The 14,421-nt window shown below is 41.8% G+C and overlaps 1 protein-coding gene across 3 annotated transcripts in view; it reads right to left on the minus strand.

Moving 5' to 3' along the window:
- Positions 1 to 14,421, minus strand: part of NOTCH2 (notch receptor 2) — a 178,152-nt gene that overhangs the window by 24,186 nt on the left and 139,545 nt on the right. For all 3 annotated transcript variants that reach the window (XM_067727445.1, XM_067727448.1, XM_067727447.1), the window contains 6 exons: positions 7,573 to 7,692; positions 7,023 to 7,175; positions 4,105 to 4,333; positions 2,650 to 2,851; positions 767 to 920; positions 200 to 384 (listed from right to left, as the gene is read on the minus strand). In XM_067727445.1, coding sequence (XP_067583546.1) covers positions 200 to 384; positions 767 to 920; positions 2,650 to 2,851; positions 4,105 to 4,333; positions 7,023 to 7,175; positions 7,573 to 7,692 — 1,043 coding nt within the window. The remainder of the gene's footprint in view (positions 1 to 199; positions 385 to 766; positions 921 to 2,649; positions 2,852 to 4,104; positions 4,334 to 7,022; positions 7,176 to 7,572; positions 7,693 to 14,421) is intronic.

The following is a 14,421-nucleotide window of genomic DNA, read 5'->3' on the forward strand; positions in this document are numbered from 1 at the left end:
TTACCAGAGCTATTTTAACTTATTGCACAGGGGGACTGAAAAAAAAACAGTCATTAGTAAACACTGTAATTGTAACTGGAAAAAAAAATCTATAAATTGTGAAAATAAGACATAAGCAGCTAAACTCAATATGCTAATGTTCTAGGAGTTGTGCCGTCCTCTGGGAGGTCTCTGACCTCTCCCTGCTCATCTTACTCACCTCACATCTGTATCCACCAATGAAGTCCCTGCAGGTGGCTCCGTGCTGGCAAGGATTGGACGAGCACTCATCCAGCTGATCCTCACAGTAGCTCCCGGTGTAGCCCAGGGGGCACTGGCAGTGATGCGAGTTGCCAGCACTGATACAGATGCCTGAGTGCTGGCACAGGCGGTCAACGGGCACCCCTGGGAAACCCAGTGGAGGAAGAAACATCACAGAAGGGGATACAACACGTCAGGTTCAGACCAACTAATCTAAGCCGGTTGACACATCAAACTTTATTATTGTCTAGTTCACAATCCTCGGTACCAGCTTTATATTAAAAATAAACAAGCCCTGAAAGTGGAATATGCCTTCCTTTCACTTCAAATACCTTTCTTTTTGGAATCTCTAGAGCCGTTTCTCTGCCCTTTCACCTTCTGTTTCAGACCCTTTCTCCAGAGTCTTCTCCATCCACTCCTGTCTTCCCTTCCCTCTCCTCCCATGATAACAATAGTTGCCCTAAAACGCTGCTGGTCAGTCAATACTTTGTGGACGGACCCTTGAGTCTGAGGGGGCACAGCTCACCTCTGTGGGAGGCCGCAACCTCACAGGAGACATTGGGCACGTCACAGTAAGCACCAGCCCATCCAGACGGACACAGGCACCGGGACTGTGCTTTTTCCTGAATGCAAGTACCTTTGTTTTTACATGGAGACCGACTGCAGAGGTTCACCAGGGTCTGAAACAGGGGCATACACATACATCAACATTCAGACACCAGAAACGAAAAAAAAAAAGTTACACTGCATTTTAAGAAATCAAAGGAAAGCATACTAATTAATAATTTAAAAAAAGAGCCCTCACCCAAGCCTTAGATCCACTGTCCCCAGATAATCCAATCATTTTATACAGTCTAATTCCTTTTAGCTCTGCTATTTAAAAATTCTTACCACACAAGTTTAAGAATTTGAGGAAGCCCAAGAGGTTAAGTTATCCCCTATGCCACACTTACGTCTAGAAACATGGCCACCGTATGGGGCTAGAAAGAAAGAGAGAGTTAAAGCTGTCAGACAGCTCCTACGTGCTGCTCCTGAGTGAGAAATCCACGTGGGGCTTGATCAAGTCTGTCTGCGGTGAATAGAGTGAAAGGACTTAAAGCCTGTTAATAAACCTAAAAACTGTCAAAGAGCTTATTTGATGGGAGAAACTCAGGCTTATGAGAAGCATGAGACAAAGACTGTAAGTGAACTAGCACCTTCTCCAAAACTCACATGGGGTGGCCTGGCCCCCGGGGAGAGGAAGGCCATACTCAACAGTACAGACCTTTTGTGAAAGAAAGGGGGAAGGGCAGAGCGCTCCACGAGCACCTGTAGTCTGCACTGTGAGAACAAGCAGGAGCCCTGTGAAGAACACCCTCCTGAAGGGTGAGCTGGGACTAAGCGAGAGAGAGGCATGGACATGTACACACTACCAAACGTAAGGTAGATAGCTAGTGGGAAGCAGCCGCATAGCACGGGGAGATCAGCTTGTGCTTTGTGACCACCTAGAGGGGTGGGATAGGGAGGGTGGGAGGGAGACGCAAGAGGGAGGAGATATGGGGATATATGTATATGTATAGCTGATTCACTTTGTTATAAAGAAGAAACGAACACACCATTGTAAAGCAATTATACTCCAATAAAGATGTAAAAAAAAAAAAATACCCTCCTGATCCACAGAATCAGCAACAAGCTGTTTAACAGGCAGAGGAGCTTATAGCACCTTTGCTTACAGCAAAGCCTTATTGGAGTGTACTCTGTAAGTCTAGTTAAACGTGGCCATTTATTCCTAAGTTCTTTGGACTGCTGTTATTCTATCATGTACCATTGTTTGAGAGGTAAAGCTACATAAAATTAAACACAATGCTGTTTGGTACGCAACCTTGGAAAAGTTACTTTGCCCCTCTGGGGCTCAGTTTCTTCTTCCACGAAATGAAAGGCTAGACCAGTCAGCTCTGAGGGATCCTTCCCTTATAAGAGTCTATGAAAACGTATATTATTATAAATAGTTGAATTTAAAAGACATGTGAATAGCTTGGTTTTGAGACTGTTACAATATTGCAAGACATGATAGTTCTCATTATCCCCTTAGATGTTGTACCTGAATTTTTTAAATCGTATTTTGATTGTTCTTTATTTCCCTTTTTGTATTTCCTAAATGATATCTATGTGCTTATTTCCCACATGCATTTTCTGCAGTTCTTGGTTAGCCTGTTATAACAATTTTATATTTGTTAATCCACGTAATCTTGCCAGTGTCACCATTTTGGAATCTACCAGCTATTAAGAAGCTGTCCAGATTTATCTCAGGGACATCCCTAAGACCCAGAACTTTCTCTTTTGGGTGGGGCTTATTCTGCCTAGAAAAGGAATAGGTGTAATATTCAACTATTCTGAGGGAGCTGAATGAATGGGATGGAGTCTAATTACCTGACAGTTTTTCCCAGTGTAGCCCAATGGGCAGATGCAGCGGTAGGTACCCAGGCCATCAACACATACTCCTTCATTCAGGCATGGATGAGAGTTGCATTCATTGATCTCATGGAGGCAGAAGGGGCCAGTGAAGCCCACAGGGCACAAGCAAGAGAAGGAGTTAATCCCATCGATACATGTGCCACCGTTGAAACAGGAGCTAACAAGCAAACAGGGAGAACAACATTAGCTATGCAATCTGGTTCCTCTGACCTGCTATTTAAAAACTAAGGTTCCTGGAATCTAAGATATTACAGAGGCAAATACTCCTGAGCACCCAAAACTCCTATATCCAGTAAACTTTACCTTTTTCCAAACTAGAATGGGCACCAGTCAGCCTGAATCTCAGCTTCCTTTGCACAGCCAAAAAGATTAGAGGAGTATTTAAAAGTCTGAGCTTATTAGAGGCTGAGGTTCCCAAAGAAAGTGAAGGTTTCCAAGTTTTACCCCGTGCTTCTGTAGCTTTCCATGTCTCAAATTTCATTTTATCCCTAAGTCAATTTAATTTATAAGGGAAGTGTTAAATAAATAGCTCTTGACTCTAGATTTCTTTATGGAAGAGAAACAGAACAAATTTGTTGATAATAAAAAAAGAAACAAACCTCCCAGAAATTACTTAAAGAGGGATGACAGGGCTTCCCTGGTGGCGCAGTGGTTGAGAGTCCGCCTGCCAATGCAGGGGACACAAGTTCGTACCCTGGTCTGGGAAGATCCCACATGCTGCGGAGCGGCTGGGCCCGTGAGCCATGGCCGCTGAGCCTGCGCATCCGGAGCCTGTGCTCCGCAACGGGAGAGGCCACAACAGTGAGAGGCCCGCGTACCACAAATTAAAAAAAAAAAAAAAAAAAGGGATGACAAATCTGCAAAGAAATAGGCATTTCTTAATTGTCAACTAAAATGAACAAGAGATCAAAAGGATATGGAATAGAATTATAGCTCTTTCTGTTCCCTATGCAAGCAACAAATGATGATCCATCTCACTAAGTTGTTTTTTTTTTTTTTTTTTTTTTTTGCGGTACGTGGGCCTCTCACTGCTGTGGCCTCTCCTGTTGCAGAGCACAGCCTCCGGACGCGCAGGCTCAGCGGCCATGGCTCACGGGCCCAGCCGCTCCGTGGCATGTGGGATATTCCCGGACCGGGGCACAAACCCATGTCCCCTGCATCAGCAGGCAGACTCTCAACCACTGTGCCACCAGGGAAGCCCTCTCACTAAGTTTTTCAACCTCTAACCTTTGAGCTTGTAACTAGATGTCTACAAGGACTCAGGAACCAGGAAATAAGAGGTGATTATGGGGTGGGATCCAAGTGGATGCCTTATGCCTGTCCCTTGATCCCAGTACTGTGCTCTGTAGTTTCCTCCTGTTTCTCCCTTTGCCCCTAAGACACTGGTGCCTGAGGACACGGGCTGCTCACCTCTCAGTGCACTCGTCAATGTTGTCCTCACAGTGGACTCCATCAAATCCCGCCTGGCACTTGCAGGTGTAACTGTTGACATAGTCAGAGCAGGTCCCTCCGTTCTTACAGGGTTCACTCAGACACTCATCCATGTCTGTCTGACACCTGTCCCCAGTGAAGCCCGGAAGGCATAGGCAGGAGAAAGTATTCACTCCGTCTACACAGGAACCTCCATTCTGGCAAGGATCTAAGCCATCGCACACAAGAATTAGAACTCTGAACAGCAGCATCAAGTTAACCTTAGACTCATAAAGGTGAGTACCCTGCACTGAGTCACACAGAGAACAGAAACAATTCTGACTTTTCTTTGCATCTATTTTGCCCTGACTCCTCCATTTATGAAAATGAATGCAGTAACACTTCCCTGAGATTCTTAATAATAAGAATCTGTTTAATACCTGGAATGAACTCTCCATACACCACTAACAGTTTTGCAAACTTAATAGTCATAAAACTTGTATTTGTCCCACAAACTTCCATTTGTAAATCAAATATATGCCCCAATACACAGAATCTCAGAAGTATCAATAAAGATTTTCAAAAGGTGTATGTGGTGGTGGAGTGGGTTGGGTAGGATGGAATAGATAGTAATCAGCCCCCTGCGCTAATCTATCTTTGCTTTCTTTTCCCTCCCTCTCTTCCTTTCTTCCCTCATTTCATTTTTCAAATGCACACAGAACATTTACCAAGACAGACCATACACTGGGCCATATGACATGCGTTAATAAATTTAAAGTAATCAAATCATGTGAAGAATGTTCACTGATCACAATGGAATTAAACTAGAAATCAGTAACAAAACCTACCTGGAAGGAATCAGCAACAAAAGATATTTGGAAACTAAAGAACACACTTCTAAATAACTTATGAGTCACAGAACAAATCCAAATGGAAACCTGGAAGTATTTTGAGCTGAACGAAAAGAACATGACACGTCAAAATTTGTGAAATACAGCTAAAGCAGTGTTTTGAGGGAAAATGGATAGCATTAAATGCTTATTTTAGAAGAAGTAGAATGAAACAAAATCTAAACTTCCATCTTAAGAAACTAGAAAAAGAAGGGCAAACTAAAACTAAAGTAGGCAATGAAAAGACTAAAGAGCAGAAATCAATGAAATAGGAAACAGTAAAACAACTGAGAAAAATCATGAAACTAAAACTAGGTTCATTTAAAAGATTATAAATAAATACATACCTACATACATAAGTACACATAATACATAAACAGATAGATAGATTACTAAAACCAATAATGCTCTACCAAGAGCAACCAGATGAAAAAAGAGAGAAGACATAAATAACCAATATCTGAAATAAGAGAAGGGAAATAACCCCATTTTAAAATAAACATTAAAAGTACAATAAAGGAATATCATGAAAGACTCAATGCCAACAATTCTGACAACTTAGATAAAGTAAAACTCATTCCTTGAAAGATGCAAATCACCAAAGCTCAATGAAACAGAAATAGATACCCTGAACACCTATTAAAGGAATTAAATTTATAATTAAAAACCTTCCCAGAAAGAAAATTCCAGGCCTAGATGTTTAGAAGAAATGATACTAATTCTACTCAAAGTCTTCCAGAAAATAGAAAGGGAACACTTTCTGATTTGTTCTATGAGGCCAGCATCACCCTCTTATCAAAACTATACAAATACAGTATAAGAAAATTAGAGAACAACATGCCCCATGAACACAGATACAAAAATCCTTAGCAAAATTTGAGTAAATAATATCCAACAATATATGAGAGAGATAACACATCATGACCAAGTAGAATTTATCCCAGAAATTTAAGGTCAGTTCAACATTTGAAAATCAATTAACATAATTCACTTACATCAAAAGACCTTAAAAAACAGTATTACCACCTCAAGAGATACTGAAAAATCATCTGAAAGAAAAGTAACCCTCATTCATTATTAAAAGGAAGAAAATTCTCAGCCAACTGAAGGTAAATTGCAAAATTCTCACCAAATTGAGGTAAACTGAGGTAAATTCCTCAATTTGATGCTTTTCCCTTAGAATCAAGAACAAGGCAGGACCGGCTTCTCTCACCACTTCTATTCTGCATTTACTGAAGTCAGTGCAATAATGCAAGAAAAATAAATAAAATGCGTACAGATTTAGAAATAAACGAATACAGAAAAGAAATAAAAGGTATAGCAGTTGTATTTATTCAGAAATAACATAGTGTATTATCTCTATAAAAAAATCCTAGGAATCTAAACTAAACCAGAAGCTATACTAATCTGGAATTAATGATAAGTGAGTTTAGCAAGATTACAAAACAGAATTACTCAGTAAAACCTTTAGAACTCATATTCCCTCTCTTCAGAAAAGAGTTTTCATTATATGATTCTATTTATATAAAACTGTAAAAAAATTCACACAAATCCATAGTGACAGAGATAGATCCCTGGTTGCCTGGGACAGGAAAGTGGAAAGGAGAGTTAAGTTACAAAAGAGATGAGAATACTTTCAGGGGGGTGGACATGTTCAGTATCTTGAGTATTGGTTTCAGTTGTCGTACGGCAAGACTTATTGACTGGTACATTTAAATACTGGCAGTGTGCTGTATGTTAATGATACTTCAAGAGATGTGCTTTTCTAAAAAAGCTGTCATAGCATTGTTCCCACTTCGTCAATGTACAAAAATCAGTAAGGCAATACTTAGAAGGGACTACCCTGCCTTAACTCCTAAAGCCACTGGCTTCAAAATGAAGATTTTTAAAGTACAAAGACTAAAGACACATGGTAAACTATTGGACGGCCCGTCTCGGCACTGAGAGGCGAGCGCCTCCGCTGAGTTCTGCTCTGCTCCCTATGCTCTCCTCTCCCTCGGGGGCTGAGGAGCAGGCTGGCATACTCACTGGCAAGGCAGTCATCGATGTCCTCCTCACAGTCCATACCACTGAAGCCTGGAGGACACTCGCACATGTAGCTGCCCTGGGTGTTATGGCAGAGACCGTGGTTCATGCAGGGCTTGGAGACACACTCGTCAATGTCAACTGTACACCGCTGACCTGGAAACACAGGGGCAATGAACGGTCCAGTCTTTGGAAGTCGATTCCCACAGAAATTTATGTGGGGCCTGAGCTTCAGCTGGGGTAGGTGGGGCTACCCCAAGGATATTCCGGTTGGTCTCCTGCTTTTGGAAGTCCCTGAAGGCTTCTGTGCCCCTAGCAGTTGATGCTACAATGCCCTGTAGAGCATCATGGTTTAGACTCTGGTGGGAGTCCTCTAGCCCCAGAGACATGCAAAACGGAAAGGCTTTCTAAAACATTCCAGTTAGCAGCTTCTATACATGGCCTCCGTTCTTAACAAAAGAGGGCAAGCCTCAAAAGACCAGGTCCTCCGTGTCATCAGATAACCTGACCACCTTGTTTAAGGCTCTTGGTTTCCCCATTCCCATGTTGTTACCTTGCCAGCCAGGAGCACACAGGCAGGTGTAACTCTCAAAATCTGGTGCCTCTTTGCAAACACCAGCATTCTCACAAGGGTTTGGGGAACAGGGAGCCAATACAGTCTGACAGTTCTTTCCTGTAAATCAAATGACAGAGTTCATTATAGAGAAAAATTCCAAGGAAACTGAAACTCCCCCCCACCCCACCAAATTCTATACTGAAGGATGATCTCTGAATTCAGGTCTAACGTAATGGATAAGAGCTTTGGAATCTGAGAGACCTATGGACTTTTGTGTCTTGGCTCTGATGTGATTACTAACAGTGTGATCTCAGGCAAGTTATCTTCTCTGAGCTTCCACATAAATAAGATGGGAATTAGGATGGTATATAACTCATAGAGGCTTTTTGTGGATTAAATGATAAAATGCTTACAAAGTCCTTATTAGCATAGGGCCCAGTACCTAGAGTAAGTACTCAACAACTGTTGGGCTGCTGTCATCTTCATATTATTATCACAAGGGGTTACATGGATTTGGAATCCTGCATCAATCAGGGGTGACAATTTCTGCATCTTCATAGCTAAGATTCAGCTACTCAGATGCTTAGCCACACAGATCTACCTTCACATGAGCAGGAAAGAAGTAACACAGCCACCTACTCCTCAAAACCTCTGCCGGCCTGTTCCAGAAGGCAATGGGGTTGATGAGAAGGCCACCAGAGGTGGAAAACAGTGAAGTAATTCTGAATGCCTAGTAACATCTCTCCTTATATCAACAACATGGCATTGATAGTTGCCCATCAACATTTCCTATCTTAGTATACTGAATATAAGACTCCAGAAAAAAATTAAAAGAATGCTTTTATTAAAGGGGAGATAGGCTTTTTCCAAGACGGCAGAGGAGTAGGAGGACGTGGAGTTGCCCTCTCCCCACAAATGCACTGGGAATACATCTACAAGTGGAACAATTCTCCCAGAGCACCTGCTGAACACTAGCAGAGGACCTTGGACACCTAAAAGGACAAGAAAGATCCCCACATAACCAAGTAGCATGAAAGATAGAAGAAGGGAAAAGGAAGAGGAGAGGAAGCAGGATGGGACCTGTACCCCTGGCAGGGAGATGAAGGTGAGGAGAGGTTGCCACACCTGGGGAAGCTTCCTCACCGGCAGGGAGATCAGCTGGGACAGAAGGGGAGACTTGGAGACTCAGAGGAGAGCCCGGCAACTGGTCTGTGGCAGGCAGGACACAGTGAGACCTATGCAGATGGTCCGTGCCACAGTCCTGTGCCACCCAGCCTGAGACGGGTGCCTGCAGGTGCACACGGGGGCTGGGTGCCAGACGTGGGGTTTGGAGAGCAGACCTGGGGAGGGGACTGCTGTTGGCTGTGAGGAGACAGCCTGAAGGGACGGGAGTGAGGAGCTCTGCAACCAGGAATGCTTGTGGAGGAAGCCCGGACCGCCACAGAAGTGAAGCGCCCCGTGTAAAGGGCAGGGTCGCCATTGTGCAGCCTCTCTCCTCGTGAGGCAGGCCCTGCCTCCACGGGCACGAGGGAGGGCTCCGGCTGGAGGCCGTTTGTGCCCCCGCTTCCATCGCTTCCTCTGCCTCCATCCCCCCCACCCCAGCCTGGACAGCACGCTGGCCCCCGTCGCCACCTGGGCTCCTTCCAGCCTGACGAGCTCGTGTGCTCCGGCCACCTCTGGAGCAGACTCCGGTGAGAGGAACACACACAGAGGTGGGGCTGAAACCACAGCTGAGCCCCAGGGCCCGTGTGACTAAGGAAGAAGACCTTAAGCCTCTCCTCACAGCTACACGAACCCAGAGTTACACCTCCTCTGATGGCTTCCTAAATTCAGCGCCTGCGAGACATCCCAAAGGACAAGTGCTCTTGCAGCTGGGACGGGTCTGGCTTTAGCAGCTGTAGGCTCTGTGGGCACATACACAGAGGCTGGGCCAGGTCAGAATCTGAGCTGCCACCACAGCTCCCACAGCGGGTCCAGGTTCATTACTACTGCAGTCCTGGGACCTGACTTCAGTGGATCTGCGCCAGTGGCCTGGTGAAAACAATGCCCGAGAGTCACCAGGGCCAACTGCCAGCATACCCACAGTTACAGTGGGACCAAGAGCAGTGCCAACAACAGTGTACTTTGTGAGCCTGCACAATGGGCAAAAGGGGACACAATAGAGCACATTCACGGGTGAACAGCTCCAAAGGAGGAAAACTCAGTGACTCCTCTCCCAGTGGGAGCACTCCAATCCCACCTTCCTTGCACTGCAGATCAGAAACACAGTTAATAAACAGATCTAGGGGCCTCTACTCCAACAACTAGGGATCAGGCCCTGCCCCTGACAGGACAGTGACAACCACAGAGCAAAAAGGAGGCCCTGTTCAATATCCAGGACCAGGCTCTGGTCACCACAACACCAATCAAACTCCCTATCAAGGGGATAATGGTACAAGCCTCTGGACCAACCTCACCCACCAGCGGGGCAGACACAAGAAGCAAGAGGAACTACAATCCTGCAGCCTGTGGAAAGGAGAACATAAACACAGTAAGAGTGACAAAATGAGAAGTAAAAGAAATATATTGCAGACGAAGGAGCGAGATAGAAACCTATAAGAACAACTAAATGAAGAGGAGATAGGCAATCTACCTGAAAAAGAATTCAGAGTAATAATAGTAAAGATGATCCAAGATCTCGGAAAAAGAATGGAGGCATGGCTCGAGAAGATATAGGAAATGTTTAACAAAGACCTAGAAGAACTAAAAAACAAACAAACAGAGATGAACAATACAGTAACTGAAATTAAAAATACACTAGAAGGAATCAATGGCAGAATAACTGAGGCAGAAGAACAGATAAGTGACCTGGAAGACAGAATGGTAGAAATCTCTGTGGTGGAACAGAATAAAGAAAAAATAATGAAAAGAAATGCAGACCATCTCAGAAACCTCTGGGATAACATCAAATGCACCAACATTCGAATTATAGGAGTCCCAGAAAAAAAAGAGAAAGGGCCTGAGAAAATATTTGAAGAGATTACAGTCAAAAACTTCCCTAACATGGGAAAGGAAACAGTCACCCAAGTCCAGGAAGTACAGAGAGTCCCATACAGGATAAACCCAAGGAGGAACATGCCCAGACACACAATAATCAAACTAACAAAAATTAAATACAAAGAAAAAATATTAAAAGCAACAAGGGAAAAGCAAGAAGTAACATACAAGGGAATCCCCCATAAGGTAATCAGCTGATTTTTCAGCAGAAGTTCTGCAGGCCAGAAGGGAGTGGCATGATATATTTTAAGTGATGAAAGGAAAAAACCTACAACCAAGAATACTCTACCCAGCAAAGCTCTCATTCAGAGTTGATGGAGAAATCAAAAGCTTTACAGAGAAGTAAAAGCTTTACAGAGAAGCAAAAGCTAAGAGAATTCAGCACCACCAAACCAGCTGTACAACAAATGCTAAAGGAACTTCTCTAGGCGGGAAACACAAGAGAAAAGAACAAAAGAGGAAAGGAAGAAAAAAGGATCTACAAAAACAAACCCAAAACAATTAAGAAAATGCCAACAGGCACACACGTATCAATACTTACCTTAAATATAAATGGATTAAATGTTTCAACCAAAAGACACAGACTGGCCAAATGGATACAAAAATAAGATCCATATATATGCTGCCTACAAGAGACCCACTTCAGACCTAGGTACACATACAGACTGAAAGTGAGGGGATGGAGAAAGATATTCCATGCAAATGGAAATCAAAAGAAAGCTGGAGTAGCAATACTCATATCAGACAAAATAGACTTTAAAATAAATACTGTTACAGGAGACAAGGAAGGGCACTACATAATGATCAAGGGATCAGTGCAAGAAAAAGATACAACAATTGTAAATATATATGCACCCAACATAGGAGCACCTCAATATACAAGGCAAATGCTAACAATCATAAAAGGGGAAATTGACAGTTAACACAGTAATAGTGGGGGACTTTAACACCTCACTTACACAAATGGACAGATCATCCAGACAGAAAATTAATAAGAAACATAAGCCTTAAATGACACATTAGACTTAGATAGACTTAATTGACACTTATAGCACATTCCATCCGAAAGCAGCAGAATACACTTTCTTCTCAAGTGCACATGGAACATTCTCCAGGATAGATCACATCTTGGGTCACAAATCAAGCCTCGGTAAATTTAAGAAAACTGAAATCATATCAAGCATTTTTTTTACCACAACATTATGAGATTAGAAATCAATTACAGGAAAAAAACCTGTAAAAAACACAAACACATGGAGGCTAAACAATATGTTACTAAATAACCAAGAGATCACTGAAGAAATCAAAGAGAAAATCAAAAAATACCTAGAGACCACGAAAACACGATCATCTAAAACCTATGGGATGCAGTAAAAGCAGTTCTAAGAGGGAATTTTATAGCAATACAATCCTACCTCAGGAAACAAGAAAAGTCTCAAATAAACAAACTAATACACCTAAAGCAACTAGAGAAAGAAGAACAAACAAAACCCAAAGTTAGTAGAAGGAAAGAAATCATATAGATCAGAGCAGAAATAAATGAAATAGAGACAAAGAAAACAATAGCAAAGATCAATGAAACTAAAAGCTCGTTCTTTGAGAAAATAAACAAAACTGATAAACCTTTAGCCAGACTCCTCAAGAAAAAGAGGGAGAGGACTCAAATCAATAAAATTGAAATGAAAAAGAAGTTACAATGAACACCACAGAAATACAAAGGATCATAAGAGACTACTACAAGCAGCTGTATGCCAATAAAACGGACAACCTGGAAGAAGTGGACAAATTCTTAGAAAGGTACAATCTCCCAAGACTGAACCAGGAAGAAATAGAGAATATGAACAGACCAATCACAAGTACTGAAATTGAAACTGGGATTAAAATTCTTCCAACAAACGGAAGTCCAGGACCAGATGGCTTCACAGGCAAATTCTATCAAACATTTAGAGAAGAGTTAACACCTGCCCTTCTGAAACTCTTCCAAAAAATTGCAGAGGGTGGAACACTCCCAAGTACATTCTACGAGGCCACCATCCCCCTGATACCAAACACAGGCAAAGATATCACAAAAAAAGAAAATTACAGGCCAATATCACTGATGAACATAGATGTAAAAATCCTCAACAAAATACTAGCAAACCAAATTCAAAAACACATTAAAAGGCTCATACACCATGATCAAGTGGGATATATTCCAGGGATGCAAAGATTTTTCAGGATCCGCAAATCAATGTGATACACCACATCAACAAATTGAAGAATAAAAACCATATGATCATCTCAATAGATACATAAAAAGCTTTTGACAAAATTCAACACCCATGTATGATAAAAACTCTCCAGAAAGTGGGCATACAGCGAACCCACCTCAACATAATAAAAGCTATATATGACAAACCAACAGAAAACATCATTTCAATGGTGAAAAACTGAAAGCATTTCCTCTAAGATCAGGAAAAAGAAAAGGATGTCAACTCTCACCACTATTATTCAACATGGTTTTGGAAGTCCTAGCCATGGCAATCAGAGAAGAAAAAGAAATTAGAGGAATCCAAATTGGAAAAGAAGAAGTAAAACTGTCACTGTTTGCAGATGACATGACACTATACAGAGAAAACCCTAAAAACGCTACTGAAAAACTACTAGAGCTCATCAATGGATTTGGTAAAGTTGCAGGACACAAAATTAATACACAGAAATCTCTTGCATTTCTATACACTAACAACGAAAGATCAGAAAGAGAAATCGAGGAAACAGTCTCATTTACCATCACATCGAAAAGAATAAAATACCTAGGAATAAACCTACCTAAGGAGGCAAAAGACCTGTACTCAGAAAACTATAAGACACTGAGGAAAGAAATCAAAGATGACACAAACAGATGGAAAGGTGACACCATGTTCTTGGATTGGAAGAATCAATATTGTGAAAATGACTATACTACCCAAAACAATCTACAAAATCAATGAAATACTATCAAATTACCAATGGCATTTTTCACAGAATTAGAACAGAAAAGTTTACAATTTGTATGGAAACACAAGAGACCCTAAAAAGCCAAAGAAATCTTGAAAAAGAAAAACAGAGCTGGAGAAATCAGGCTCCCTGACTTCAGACTATACTACAAAGCTACAGTAATCAAGACAGTATGGCACTGGCACAAAAACAGAAATATAGATCAATGGAACAGGATAGAAAGCCCAGAGACAAACCCACGCACCTATGGTCACCTAATCTATGACAAAGGAGGCAAGAATATACAACGGAGAAAAAGACAGTCTCTGCAATAAGTGGTACTGGGAAAACTGGACAGCTACATGTAAATGAGTGAAATCAGAACACTCTCTAATACCATACACAAAAATAAACTCTAAATGGGTTAAAGACCTAAGTGTAAGGCTGGATACTATAAAACTCTTAGAGGAAAACATGGGCAAAATGCTCTTTGACATATATCACAGCAAGATCTTTTTCAATCAACGTCCTAGAGTAATGGAAATAAAAACAAAAATAAACAAATGGGACCTAATGAAACTTAAAAGCTTTTGCACAGCAAAAGAAACCATAAACAAGATAAAAAAACAACCCTCAGAATGGGAGAGAATATTTGCAAATGAAGCAACTGACAAGGGATTAACCTCCAAAATATACAAATAGCTCATGCAGCTCAATTAAAAGAAAACCAAAAACAATCCAATCAAAAAATGGGCTGAAGATCTAAATAGACATTTCTCCAAAGAAGACATACAGATGGCTAAAAAAGCACGTGAAAAGATGCACAGCATCACTAATTATTAGAGAAATGCAAGT

This window comes from Pseudorca crassidens, chromosome 2, assembly GCF_039906515.1.
Source record: "Pseudorca crassidens isolate mPseCra1 chromosome 2, mPseCra1.hap1, whole genome shotgun sequence".
NCBI classification, from domain to species: Eukaryota; Metazoa; Chordata; class Mammalia; order Artiodactyla; family Delphinidae; genus Pseudorca; species Pseudorca crassidens.